The 14,959-nt window shown below is 43.8% G+C and overlaps 1 protein-coding gene across 1 annotated transcript in view; it reads left to right on the forward strand.

The window, feature by feature from the left end:
* The first annotated feature begins 3,621 nt into the window (after nt 1-3,621).
* sema3d (sema domain, immunoglobulin domain (Ig), short basic domain, secreted, (semaphorin) 3D) overlaps nt 3,622-14,959 on the forward strand; it is a 29,257-nt gene continuing 17,919 nt past the window's right edge. The window contains exons 1-2 of the mRNA XM_053426497.1: nt 3,622-3,940; nt 10,894-11,153. Coding sequence (XP_053282472.1) covers nt 10,946-11,153 — 208 coding nt within the window. The 5' untranslated portion in view covers nt 3,622-3,940; nt 10,894-10,945. The remainder of the gene's footprint in view (nt 3,941-10,893; nt 11,154-14,959) is intronic.

Consider the following 14,959-nt stretch of genomic DNA (forward strand, 5'->3'; position numbering starts at 1 on the left):
CCTCTGATGTCTCTGATCTTCTCCTGTTTACATTTCATTGATACCATCACACTTTTGGAGAGAGAGAGTGAGAGAGAGAGAGTCAGAGAGAGAGAGAGAGTGTCAGCGCTATCCAACTTGGTGTATTCCTCTGAAAAACACCAACTGCTGATCTCACTTTTCTGCAGCTTCCCACCTCATCCAGGGTGAACGGTTGATCCTCCTTAATGGAGGATCCTCTGTAATGGAGGATCAACTGGATAACAACACTGCAGAAGGGACTGGGGATTAGGGGGCTATTCTTCGGTTTGGTTTATCGTGTCTTGTGTTGGCAAATCCTCTCATTTCACTCACACTCCATATATCAATGGATGGAGACACAGAACAAAATAACATAAAACATGCTGCCACTGGTTTACAAGTGGAAAAACCCATTAGGCATATTTGTGGATTTGTGTCTGTATGTTGTGCAAACCAACACATATATTGCGGGCTACTATCACACACTTTCTAACTATGTATAGACTCACAAATTCACTTGAATCATATATAAGTTGTAATTTTCTTGACTAGACTATATATAACAAAAATGTCTTTCCTCAGATGTCGATGAACGTCTCCTTCCCGTAATTGGACGACTGGACCACTCGCTGGGCTGTCATCGGCCTTTGTTCCTGGTTTTTAAGTAACTTGGCAGCTGTTCTGGGAACGTTGCCAAAAGTCTCTTGAACCATCAACCATAAACAGCTCCTCGATTTTTGCAACAAAAAGAAGACAATGTTCCAGTGGCAGCGACATACATGGCTGTCCGAATCGCTCTTCTTTGATACCATGACCGGGAGCTGGCAAGGTCAGAAATGTTCAGATCCTACAAAGGGGGCCACGAATAGTTGCTTAATAATATTTGAATATTTTGGGCTGCTGCTGTGACCCCTGGGTCAAGGTAGCAGACTGTGAACTGCAACATCCACAGTTTCTAATCCAGTGTGGCTAGGGCTGTGATTTTCTGTCCAAACACGACTGAGCCTGAGAGAAAATAGAGCCCAAAGCGAACCTGACAGGCATTATGTTTTTTTTTTTGTGTGTTTGAACCTGACCTGAGCCTGACATTTTTTGGTGAATACAAGCATTGCAGCAAATGATGTAGGTAGCCAAGGCTAATTTTTATTTGAACCTGGCCTGACGGGTCCCAAAGTGCTTCGGTTGGGTTTCACCTCTGTATGACAAAAAGAGAAGGAGATGACATCTGGGGTTTTTGGAGAAATGATAAAAACTGAACCGCGATACAAATTGTTTCCTCTACCAAGTAAGTTATGTGTTTCCCTCTGTCCGTTGGTTCGTATGTTTTCTTGTTTGTTTGTGATTGGGATTGCACAGCAACTACTTCACTAAACTGGTGGAAGGATGGGACATGGGCCATGAAAAAGATGCCCAATCATTTTTGGAACAGATCCAGATAAAGGGGGGGAATCCATGGATTTCATTTCACTTTCTTCAGCTTCTACACAAGATTTTTAGGTGTGTGCAATCTGGTGATGATCTTAATCAAAATCTGGAACTATAACCGCCTTAAATGTGGCAGACACATGCTCTCGTTGTGTGGAATGAAGCTATCTTTTATGCATTCGATGAGTATAAATCACAGTAATAAAAGCACAGAACCACACAGTGTACAGCAGAGCTCTCAGGAGAATGGGCAGGGATGGAACAGACATTGGGCAGGGATCAGTCCAAAACACAATTTATGTCATCAGTGGTGCTTTCACTAATGGATTTATACGTAGTGTGTGAGGGAGTTGTCCTGAGGAAGTTTCCACCCTGACAATGAATCTCACAGCAGGGAGGGATGACACTATTTTAACTATTTAACCTATAACCTAATCTTATGGGTAACCAGGACCCTTTCATATCTGATCAGATACACGCCCAGAGTCGGAGTTAGAATAGATTGATTAGCACCAATGTGCCAAGATAAGCCTATCCCATCTTGTTTTATGAGTGCGGCACCAACTCTCTTTTCTGGGTCCAACCTCTCAGCTCTCATACGGAATGAATGTGACCTCTGTGTGCACTTGGCTCTGACCCTTCCACAACTTCAGCGAAAAAGAGAAAAAAAGATGTGGATTTCAACTGGCACGCATCTGTGTGTACACGAAGGAGAGAGCCGAAGAAATCTCTGTTTACTTCAAAACCAGCCAGGGGGATTGAGACTGCACGCTCCTGTCTAGCAGACGTGCTGCAAACAACCCACCCCGCGGCAGGCTGTGCTGCCTGAACCCAAATACAGCTGGTGGTTCATTCCTCACACCAGGCATGACACACATTCTCGTGATCACATCCACATGAGCTCGAGCCCGTAATCAATCCAGTGAGCTCATTTTATCTCCTGACATCTATCACATTTTGGTAGCACTTTTCTCATTATGCTCCCTTTAGGCTTTACATGCTGCGGTTGTTGGCTTTAATCATTTTCAGTCAATCATCAACTGATAATTTATTGGACAGTTGTGGACCAATGATAAGGACGATGAGGTGGCAGGTTGTGTTTGCATGGCACCAGTTTCCTCAGGAAGGACCCCGGCATCGGACCAGTCAATGGCCTATCATCCCGAAAGAGTCGTCACAGAACTCATAACGGTGCTTAACAAATTATATCGTTATATCACTAATTGACATTCGATCAGTAAGAAAGAAAGTTAAATCATCTAGGTCAGGGAGCAAGTAGGATCAATGAAGAGCCTATGCATGTAGCCTACACATTTATACTTGGATGCTAGCTAGTGATGCTACATTTCTGGGAAGGCATGCATCAGGCTACTGTGTCGGTCATTGGAGACAACGGCGAGCCGGAAAACACTTCTCAAAAATTGATAATCTCTCTGCAGTAGGCTGGCTGTAAGGCGAACTGCAAACACATCTAGACTGATGAGGCGTCTGGTAAATCACAAAACAGAGAATCTTAACTGAACAGTGAACCATATTTGATAGTCCTCAAGCCAAGTCCCCCACAGCAGCAGCAGCTACCGTCAGCAGCATGTCTGCAGCCAGCTCTGAAGATGATGAAATGTTCATGGATGACGACATTTTATGTGAAGCGTCAGCAGCTTCATCCAGCTTGTACTCTGGATAACAGTTTTACTAGTGAGTGGAGCCACTGGCGGACTCAAAATCGCCATTTGGTGGTAGAGCTTTAGGGCGTATACCACCACCTACTGCACCCGTTTGTTCAACATGTGTATGACTTGGAGAGGCATCACAAGAGGGAGCTAAGTCCTGAAAAAAAGTAGCTTAAATCTAAACCAAATTTTAGCCAACGGCACTGGTATCGCATTAATTCAAATGTGACAGAACCCAACTTTTAAATAACAGTTACGTCTGCAGACTTTGTTCCAAAAACCTTTCTGTTCTCCATGTTACTACAATATGCACATCCACCTACTTTTTCTCTTTAAAGAGCTTTAAACACAGTCTTTCTTATAAACTTTCCATAGACCAGAGGATGCAAAGCGACCAGTACATGCTCTGAACTGAGTCCTGGCAGCGACACGCACGCTGAGGGCCCCACCCCTCCAAAAGCAGCAACATAATTGGGAGTGTTCTGTCTGTCTCTCCTTGGGCGAACGACCACAGGATAACACACACACACACACACACACACACACACACACAAACACACACACACACACACACACTCACTCCACAGACACACACGCGCGCGCTGCGCCAGGAGCTGGAGAGAGACCAGTGTGCGCTTAAAAACAATTAAGGGGAGGGGAAATATCTGGGGGGAAGTTTTCAGTTCATCCATCCACTTTGTTTTCAGTCGGGACGGCGCTGCGCACGTGTCGCACTTCACTTTTGGTGCGTTGCTTTTCTTTTGTTGCTTCTTATTGAGGAGAGAGACGCTTCGGTTCAGTGCGCGGGCACGTGTTGCGTGTGACAGGAGACGCAGAGCGCGCAGGTAAGACGCATAAAATAACCAGAGTTCTCATGTAAATGACTCAGAGTCTTTTCTAACCACAGATTAGTGCAGGTTTGAACTTAGTTTAACTTCATGTTTTTCTAGATCACACACTTTTCTTCTGTATAAAGTATATATAGTCTACGTTTTAAACAGATATTGTTGTCAACTTTAACGTAAGCAGAGTGATTTACATGTTTCAACTTTCAACTCATAAAAAAAGGAATTTTAACTTTAAATCTCAAAAATGTCAACTTTTAAAAACACAATCCTTGCATTCATGGTGACACAAACTTTTACAGATAATACGATGGCTTTTTTTTTTTTAAAGACCATTAGCTGGAGATAATGTGATCAACCCATTAGGGCCATCTCATCCTTTTTATTCTCAAGAATCATATCCCTGGTAATAAAGGTGGTTCACGAGAGAGCAGTAAAGAGTTGATTCATTCTGTGAACATTAGAAGATGGAGTTAGAGGCTCATTTAATGCAGTTTGTCTACTCAGCCTTAAAATAATGCATCATTATGCTGTAGAAGTTTATATATGTATGTATATATATTCATATTTGACATATTTGTATGTGTGTTTGGAGTTTGTTAAGTGTCAGAATATGTAGACTGTGTTTGGAGGGTAGCATTGAGAGAGGGTCTGAGCAGGGGGTCGGTGTGGGGGCTCCAAATACCCACAAATTGAATGTGACCAGGTGCACTTAAAATGTGCACTTTGCGGCTCTGCATTAAACATGTTGTAGGTAACGCACTTCCTTTACATATGGAGCTCATTGAATGTGTATACACTGTGTTTCTGTTTGATTTTTTTTATGCATAACAGAAAGTCAGCCATCTTTCTCCTGCCTGTATATCTTTCCATCTCAAGCAGCCACGCTGCAGTTCTAAAAGGTTTAAATCTATCTCCCCACGAGGAGCCCGGGTCGACAGGAGCTGTCAAAGAAAGGCACAGAGAGGGGGAGTCACTGTTGTGTGTGCACATTGATTTCCCCGGCAGCGTTTCAGGCCCCTTTTCCATCAGCATGACTGAGGTACATAAATGATTTCTGCTCCGGGACACAGAAAGACAAGTCTGAAAATCGTGTCTGATTCTCTCCTTTTAAACACTGTCCAGTCGTTACGCCATTGACACGCTGTCTGCCGGGCGCAGTGGATACACAGACGGCTGTATACACAGGCAGCAACAGGTTTACACGACATGGGGCGGGCTGGGGACTGCTGCTGAGATCACAGCCGGGTAATGGACGCTTGTGAGCTTTGCAAGGTGACAACACACGGTGTGGCTGAGAACTGTTTCTACTCTTATGAGATTGGGAAAGCAGATTTGATCATAAGTTATCGCGTGGGACTAAATGAAGGATTTTGTTTGGGTTTGCAGGATCTTAAGTGTACTATATCAATCACTCTCAAAATGATACACCCTGAGCCTCCTGTTTTCTTTCATCCACTCCTGTTCTCTGTGGCGTGCATGGATTGATCCGACGTTAGCGTAGAAGTGGCGGCTGTGTTTTGAATGGCTCGCGGCACCATTCCTGCGCTCTGTGACAGCGCTATGCTCTTCCTGCTGAGGATTTTTCCTGGAGGACGATGAAAACGCAAAACTAAAAAAGGTGCTTCCTCATAAGTCAACGGATTTTGAGCGGAAAGTGTTATTAAAACATGCCTGTGCTCTGATGCGGCCTTATAAGGTCATGTTTCTAGAATTCTTCAGTGAAGACAGAGACGGCCGCTATAGGGCACCTTCACTGCAGCGGGGATGTTGGTGTGTTTAAAGAGTCTACAGCAGCTAGGTGCCAATGACTCGCAGACAGACAGGCTGGCTGGGGTCTGCCTGCCCTGCAGCTCTGTGGCCTTTGTGTTTCCCTCGTCCATAATGAAGTGTACTGAGCTTGTTGTGGAGACAACCACATAAGCAAAGCCTTCCCGGGATTGAGCAAGAACAATAGATCAACTTCCCACATTTGTAGGAGACAGTGTTGCTCTTGAGAAGGGCTGCTGCATAGCACACATGGGTGTACCCTTGTATCCTCGGGCCCTGAGACAAGTGTGAGCACTTATGAACTGTCAGTCACTGTTTTCATGGCCTGTTTCTCACCTCTTCCACATCGGGTTGGTTACACACACTCACACACACTGACACACACACACACACATGCACATGCAGACCTGTTCAGCCCGTGTAGAACTACTCGTTCTTGTTGTCTCTTATCAACGAACCGATCATAATGTCCATGTTGATGGCGTTGTCTGGGTTACAAGGTGTGCTCTTTTGTTTTTAGCAGCCCCTCGACTTTGTTTCCACCTGATGTTTTTCCATGCTGTCGGCACAGACGAGCTGAAACCACAGATCCAGTATCACTTCTCACCCCCCCCCCCCGCTCTCCCACCCTTCCATTCAGTCTGTGTGACAGTACAGACGTGAGCCGGCACCGGTCTGTTGTACACACGGCTGATCTGAGGGGCTGCGGCCTTCTTTTCTACAAAGATTAAACGGCAACATTACCATGAAGCGAGTCTTAAACAAAGGCAGCATAAGCGCAATAATCCCGCTGCGGTGTATTCGGTTACCGTATACCAGCAGTTGCCCATGAGTATTCTCTTACTGGTGTTTTCAGATAACAGTTTAGGGAGGGACAAAATGTGGACAGACAGGACCTCGGGGCTGGAACTTTATCCGAGTCAAACTCTAGATGTCTGAAACGGAAGGAATTCTCCTGGAATGTCCTCTCGCCCGAGCATTATACCACCCGCCGATTTCATGCACACATGTTTCGAGCAAGAAGTGTGATTGTCATGTGAAACGTGTTATGTTTAATGTGCTGTTGTTAATGTACTTATGTGATTCAAAACAGGGCCCGAGTGGTTGGCTCTGAGAAATCCTCATGTAAACTCTCTAATGCGAGGGCAGGGGAGTTAAGTGTCAGGACCGCACCGTGTGAGAGAGGCATTCTGTAATCAGGCGGCCTGTGGATATCTGTTCTAAGATTTATTAGAATGTAAACGGCTGCAGGAAATACAGACTTTGCTAATGGAAAGGGGATCAAATGGTCCCTGCTCTGGTCCACGGAGAGGTATTAGATATCCTTACCCAACATGTTGTCCTATGCATGCATTCATTATTTAGGGGATTCATTTACCACAGCGTTTTAAACTTCAAAGCTGATCTCTGTCCCGGTCACCATGTTTGGATGATTGGATTTTAGGTGTAAGGGGATATTTTGCCTGTTTATTTTCCATTCACTTTTGTTTTGGAGCTTTTTTATAATTTCCCAAGAGATGAGCATGCTGTGTTGCACTTAGATAATGTGTGGTAAATGTTTTTGGTAAGAAATCCAAAATGAAACACAGCTTTCTGCCAGGACGAATAACAGAGGAATTAGCCAACACAGTAAAAGTTTTCAAAGAGGCTTATCAGCATGTAGTTTGATGTTTTTGATCTCATTCCAGAATAATCTTGTCTTATCACGAGGATCACATTTCTCATATTCACTTGTCTTCTGGCAACAGTTCATTTTTTGCATATTGTAAAACACTTAATATGTGTGTGCGAAATTGGTTTTGACAGGAGTTTGTAGATGTTAGACCTTTCAGATCAATATTTATGACTTTTTATTGGCAGACTTTGGACGTACAGCTGAAGCTGCTTCATCACTTTGTCTCTAGCTTGTTTTTAGAATGTGGTACAACGCATACTTACCCCTTAAATATATAGTGTGTTCAAGTGCCCAAACATAAAGAGTGAAAAGTGGTGTTTGTCTGTATTTGAACAGTGTTGTGTTAATGTCTTTACGGCTTCATCTGTAACCGCAGTTATGGCTAAAAGAACAACTTTGAAATGTAGTGCTCCTTATATCTGCTTTACAGTTTGTGTTCAGTGAAAACACAAACAGTGTGGCCTGCTGGAAGTCCGGTATTCTCCCTGCGAGACGTGACCTCGCACAGACTCACAGGGGAGTTACATGCCTGCTAAAATGCAAAAAAAAAAATAGATGATTGACTGTTGCCAAAAAAAACAACAAATGTCTTGAGAGCTCGAAACAATTACCTATATTGTTGTGCCAGGTCAGTGCCTGTGGTCTGGGAATAAAGACAAATAGCTGTGCTAATGCACTCTGTCCCGTGGAGATGGAGCGCTTTGATAATAGTGTACTCTGCAGGGCACCTGGGTGTTGCTAAATGCCTCACTGGGGGTGGTCTCAGTGTGAAAATGCCCGTGGCCAGAGTGCTTTTTCACCATCTGCTCCTTCTTCCTGTCCGCTGACAGTTCCGGCTGAGAATATTTAAACTTTTAAAAGATCGGCTCCCTAACATTTCTTACATTTTGTTCAAACTTCCTTTTTGAGTGACAGTTACTGATTGATGTCTGCTGGTGATTGTTCTCTTTATGGCAAATCCAGGCCACACACAGTTATTGTTTGATGTTGAGGAAAAGCAGGAGGTGACACTTGTAGGATGCCATATTTTTGGAGTAGCACTATAGTGGCAGCTCTAAATCTGTCACCATCGCCATCAGAATTGTTTTCCATAACCCCCTGCACCGCGTGCCGGCCATGCTGCCAAGGACAACAGGGACTCGAGCTGTGGGCAGGAAACAGAGGTGTTAGCTTAACCTACATGGCACAGGCTGTCGGTTTCTCCTCCTCCTCCTCACCTCTCTCTCACTCCTTCTCTCTATCCCCCTTTTCATCTCTGCTATTCACTCTTTCTGCCGTCTGACAGCATCTAGTCGATCTCCTGTTGTCATCCTCTCCTCAAGAAAACAGTGTTTTATGCTTCTCTTTCAACACCTGAGCTGGCTCCTTTGTTTGGGGGGGGGGCCGTTCCTCTCGAAAGGTGCCAACAGGCCTGTACCGCTGACAGATGTGGGCACTCAAGCGGTGAATGGAGATACATTACTTGAATGGTGGGTGAAATCGTGTCACTGCTCCCCTGTTAGTGTTGGGAGGATGAGCCCCACCACCGGCACTATCGCTGTCGCTCACAAAAACGTGCACAGGTTGAGGCCTTCTCACAGTCCTGCCGTCTGTGCTGATCGCCCATCCATCACCCACAGCTCCGTATCTGTATTTCTAACCCTGAAGGTGAAGGTGCCTCAATTTGTCATCTTAGATAAACAGCAGTCTTTTTATCGCGGTGTGATCCTCTGCAGTTCGAAGCCACGGCCTCTTGGACGGCTGCCACTCTGCCCCCGAATCGACGAAAGGAACTCAAGCTTTTAAACACCTCCCGACAAAACTCGACAGGACAAATAAATGAAGAGAACTGATAGATGAAATGAAATGCTTTTCGAGGCTTGACGCTATCTGCCAACATGCCATTGTACATTTAATCGTGCAATGCAGATCTGCTTGCACAGGCGTGATTGAGTGCATGTGCTCAGAATGACACCTTTTATCATTAACTAGTGCGCTGCAGAGATCATATTCTGCCCTGAGGGGCATTCTCGTGTCTTCCAGTCCAAATCTTCCGAATGGAAGCATCTGGCTTGGCAACAGTGTCTGTGATATGTGAGGGTGTTTGCCACAGGAGGATCTATTAATTTAGGTAGACATTGTTTATGTTGTCACAAGTCAGGTTGATGTGTGTTATCTGAAATGCGGGTGGAAGGAAAGTAAAGAGGGAGATGTAGCAATAAGGTCCGAGGGGGGGAGGCATTCTTCTGATGTGCTCATTAGTTATGTCCCCCCCCTTTGTTTAGTTAATTATTAGCTGGGAAGGTGCACAAATACAGGCCAATCAACAACTTGATAAAAGGCATCACTGTTTGTGAGGTTAACCAGATATATGTCCATACACATATTAGATACTTATATATATATATACTACATGTAACATACTACTTTATGTACTTATGTAATTGTAATGATTAACAGTAAATGATAAACGATTCCTTGAGAAAGTAATCAATATGCAGATTAATAGATTTTTCATTAATTGTTGGGTCCAGCTTCCTAAATGCAGAAACTTCAGGTCAAGGGTTTCTTTCTTTGAAAACACTAATTTAATCCTAAACAATGCATATATTATTTTATTTTGTTCTTACATGTCTCTTAATATAAAGTTTTGTCAAAAATCATAGTACATGTCGTTCCAAACCGTCCTGTCTCCTGTGAAGCTCCTGTGAGAGAGTGTTGTTTTATGCAAAGATTAACAACTGCATATTTACTCCAAATTACAACTTTTATACAACTGTTCCGTCACAGTTAGATATTAGTTTAGTTAAAGATTAAATAAGTGTCGGTGAGACGTTGAGACATTTGCATGTTTCCACTGGTTCAATGTTTCCTGAACATAACCAGAAAAATCCAGTTTGTGGTGCCATGTTAGGATTTGGTTCCATGTTCTGCTGCCGCACATCACTCATGCTGTCCTTGCCTTTTAGCGGCAGAAAGGCCAGTGAGTGTTCCCATGACGGATCGATCATACAGATCACTTTTCACAGTGTGTACGGATGTCTTTGCTACATGCCTCTTTAATGCACTGTGAAGTCCCGGATAGGACATGGACCATTTTTTTACTGGACATAAAGGGGGGTCTGACAGGATCATCAGCCAACGCTACAGAAATCGGGGGAGTATCATTTAGGTGAAGAAATGAATGAGTCGGAGGAGAGAGAGTAAGTGAAAGAGGGATGGTCGGGTGAAAGATGGCAGAATGGGACTGCTTTGTTATCTTGACCTTTGTTTTGGGCAAACAGATTTAAAGGAGACACAAAAGGTAAGTCAGGGACCGGCAACAGCTGATGTGGGGACGGGTAAAGAGAGGGGACATGCCTGGAGGGCTCCATGGTGAAACAGAAACATGTGTATATTTCCTGCATGAAGCTGAGATGAGACTGCAGACACACACCCTTACACACACACACACACACACACACTCACACACACACGCACGTATGATTGCTCCTCCCTAGCTTGACTCTTTACACCGGTCTCCCTCCAGGGTTGCAGAGAGAAGGGCAGATTGACAACGGAGCAAGACCATTCCACACACCATGAAGAAAGAGGACTCAGGCGGTCAGAGTCTGAAAGAAGTGAGGACCCTGTTCTGCGTGTCTGGCAGTAATCATGACGGCAGAGGGATGAGGATTAAGGTGCGATCCTGTCCTGGGGTCCTATTAGTGGGATTGATGTTGTTGGCCACCCTTCCTTTTGGAGCAGGCATCAAACAGAGCGTCCCCAGGGTCAAACTCAGCCACAGAGGTAAGAACTGAGATATTGTTGATTCGTCTGGAAGTTTTACTGCTACTACATATTTATACACATTTTTAAGTTATTTTTCTTTTTGAGAACAAAGTAAAGTTTGGGTAATTTGCAGTAATTCTGTATGTTTTGTCTGATGTTTGCAGCCTTCATCCCCAGCGCACTTTACAGAACTTAAACAGTGCAAATGACCGTGAATCAGAACTTTGCTTCCATTCATTTTCTTTTTTCTTTTCAAAACTCTTTTTTAATGTCAGCCCTTCAGCCTTTCAGTGCACATCCTCCAGACCATGTGTAGCTTTGTCTGTCTCTTTACGTAACAGTCTCCCTCCACTCGTCTCTATTTCTCTTGTGACTTTTTGCACAGCTGACGAAGTATCGCACAAAGTCATATACTGTTTAAGTATAGTGAAAGATTGAGGATCCACTTACTGATCCATCAGCCCACTTCATCAATCCTTGTCATTTTTTTGTGAGCGCAGAAACTTTATATGGCCACTTCTGGCGAAACACTTACAAAGTCTCTTAATCCTCTAATATACATTAATCCTGAAGTCTGATTTATATTAGTGACGGTGGTGACGCAATGTTTGTGTTTAATGAAACACACTGTTATTGCAGTGCAGTCCTATAAGTCCGAGTCACGTGGAGAACATACATCTCATGTTGATGCTCCTGGTCCTCGGGAGAAAGTCGTTCAATCCACTCTGTGTATATTAGCCAGCTCTGTTTGCTTTGTGCCACCGAGGGAAAGCTAAATTATTGCTCCGCTTAAAAATCCATCCTGAACTTCAGTGCAAACTTCACTTCAAAGTCTCCGTCCCTCGCTCTTCGTACCGGCGGCACACAAATGAACTTCAGTCTTGCTCCATAAAACCTAAACCCCACTGTGACCAAAAAGTAAACTGGCTCTGACTTCAGCTCCCAACATCTCCTCTGGTCAAAGGCTTCCAAAATCCCTATGGCTGGAAATAGATACACACGAATGTCCAAAGTAAATATATGTAAGTAGCTGCAGGAATAATGATTGCTATGAACAGTGTTTACTCAGCAGTTAGTCTCGAATTTAGCACGGCAGTTTGTTTTATTTAATGTTTGTTCCAAACTCACCACTTGATAAAATGGAGCTCATTCTTTCATTTATGATTGGTTTTTATTGGGCGCCGATATTTCAGACAACTGATCTTTTATATATATGCAGTCAGAATGTGTTTAATGACTCTCTGTTGACTACAAGCACGGCTGACTGAACCGCGCTGCTCATTCAAGAGAAAGACCTTCTTGCCTTTGGACCTCTGGAAACAGCGATAGAGAAGTAGAACAATGTCCATGTACGGCTCTCCCAAGTCAGAATCACTGAGGCAGAGAAGAATCTATCAAAAGTAAAAATCACCTTCAGACCCAGCGCCCACATCACGCACGCGGCTTGTCATCGTATCATCAGTGCACACTGCTCAAGGGCAACACCACCCAGCGGTGATCACTCTTCAAACCTCACGTCGGACCCCCTCCCCCCCCACCCCCCCCCCCCCCCCCCCCCCGTGAAAGCGCAGCTTCAATGAGTGAAGGGTGAAACGATCAAAGGGAAATCATCCCTGATTGAGTGAATGCCTCCAAACAACTGCCTTCGTCTCTAAAACTTGAGCAACTCTGACCCCCCCGACACTGAAAAACTCATCGTGGAGTTCAAGTTTCATCCAGAGAGGAAACAGCTCGAAGGCTTTCAGCCAAATGAAAAGTAAAATCATATGGTCTTGATTTCAAAGCCTTTAATCTGATGCACGCTCACACGGTCGTGTGGCCTTTGTTCCTAACGTGTGACTAACAGGATGAAGTTACATCACCGTGCTACAGTTGTTTAGCCAAACCCGACATTTTTAGAACATTTCTGTATTTACAACAGTTTCAACTAAATAACTAATTAAGAAAAAAGTTGCTTAATGACAGCAAATGAGAACATCCGCTCACATTTATCACAGCTGATGAGACATTAATCGGTGTATTCTGAAACCAGGGACGGATCATCCTACGCTTCATGTTAATGGCCGAGCTGAGGCTGTGATCGTGCAGCATGAAAACAGCGGCCTCATTTCAGCTGGCTTAAATGCAGCAACAATGATCAGTAGGTTACTTCTAATTAATACTGTGCTTCTTCATGCTGAAGTTATGTGACTCTTGTCCTGGCGCATATGGCTGACTCATATAGCATAATTACAGCAATGTGTCCCATTCCCATTTTCAGGCCCTCGTCTCGAATGATCAGACACAAAGCTGTGGTTCTAGGGAAGTCTAACTTATCCGGAGTTATGTGTATAATGTATATAATAGTAGTATATAGTCTGGGAAGAGAAGACCCTGTTCGCATCCAGCCAGTTTGGGGATGTCTTCCTAAATCGCCCGCAGGGCAGTTAATCAAGAGCTGTTGACAGGACAGAGGGCAGAAAGGTGTGGAGCGCCACACGGAGCAACAACAGCCAAGCAGGCGGCCGCCATGCACTCCCAGTGATGTGTGTTTGTAGAACAGATTAGCATTAGCCAAGGGCTAGCAGGCCTAATCTCTCTGTGAGGTTTAGTCTGTTGCTGCAGTTGCATGATGTGTGCGTGGGGGTGAAAGATATGAGCATGTGGGGGTGCGCTGTGTGTGAGCCAGTGTATAGGAGGAGGTATTAGGAGCTTTAAGCGGGACTGCGTGGTGTGGAGGGGTCCTAGATGTTCAAATATTGGAGGTTGGTAACCTCTTCAGTCCTTCACACCAAGAGGGTAATCGCAATGTCAATCCATTCAGAGTGACTCCCACAGGACTGCACCGCTTTGAGCCAGTGTTTATTCAAGGCATGTTGCTATACTGGCGCACTGCAAAGAGCCTGGTGATAGAAAAGATTTCCTCAGATCAAGGAGATCGAGGACGTAGGACTGAGCCGAGAATACGGTTTTCAGCTCCAAGTCTCTTAATGGGCTTTGGAAGCCCACAGACCCACCAACAGTTACTGAACCATTGCCTAAATGCAGAATATTTAACTCTTTATATACAGTATATTTAAATTGTTACCACAGTTAATCTTATATAAGACCACCGAAAGATAAACCAGCAAGTAAGGTGTGGGTTTTAAACTCAATATTCCAATAAATCAATCAAACTTTATTCATAAAGCACCTTTTACACCAATTAACTAAAATTCAAAGTGCTTTACCGGTGACAAAACATATGATGTTAATTATTATTAAAAAGATACAGATTAGAGGCTTTTGCAAAGAAATCAGTTCTACAAGGCATTAATAAAAGAAAGTTGAAAAAAATCACATTTAGGAACAATTCTTTTGTAAAACCAACAAATAGCATCAATAATAATTGTCAAATGCAGCTATAGAAAAAACTAAGTCATGTGCAAATAGGGTGTTTTCTTTAGAAATAAATAAAATCCCATCCACTGACCCTTGTTTCAGAGATGTCTCCATGATAAATGACGTAGCCATGAAAATACCCTGATAAAAGTTTGCGTAACTGAAATACTGTCTTGCTGGAAGTCTTCTCTGTCAGCGCGTGCAGCTGAGGTGTTGAACCATAGAGGATTACGCAGCTTCAGATCAAGCCAAGACATGTTTTTAACAATTTTGTAAAAGGTAATCCAGCGCTTGTCTTTGGGATTTCGGTGCAGGGGAAAAGTTAAGCTTGACAGCATAATCCTGTTACTTATTTTTTATTTATTTTTTAACAATGTACTGTCTTTCAATGCCAGATATTGCAGGTTTGCATTTACGTCACTTTGACACTGATTTATTATTGTCTGTCTCTCTCTGTCCGGCCC

The sequence above is a fragment of the Pleuronectes platessa genome, chromosome 7, assembly GCF_947347685.1.
Source record: "Pleuronectes platessa chromosome 7, fPlePla1.1, whole genome shotgun sequence".
Taxonomy (NCBI): domain Eukaryota; kingdom Metazoa; phylum Chordata; class Actinopteri; order Pleuronectiformes; family Pleuronectidae; genus Pleuronectes; species Pleuronectes platessa.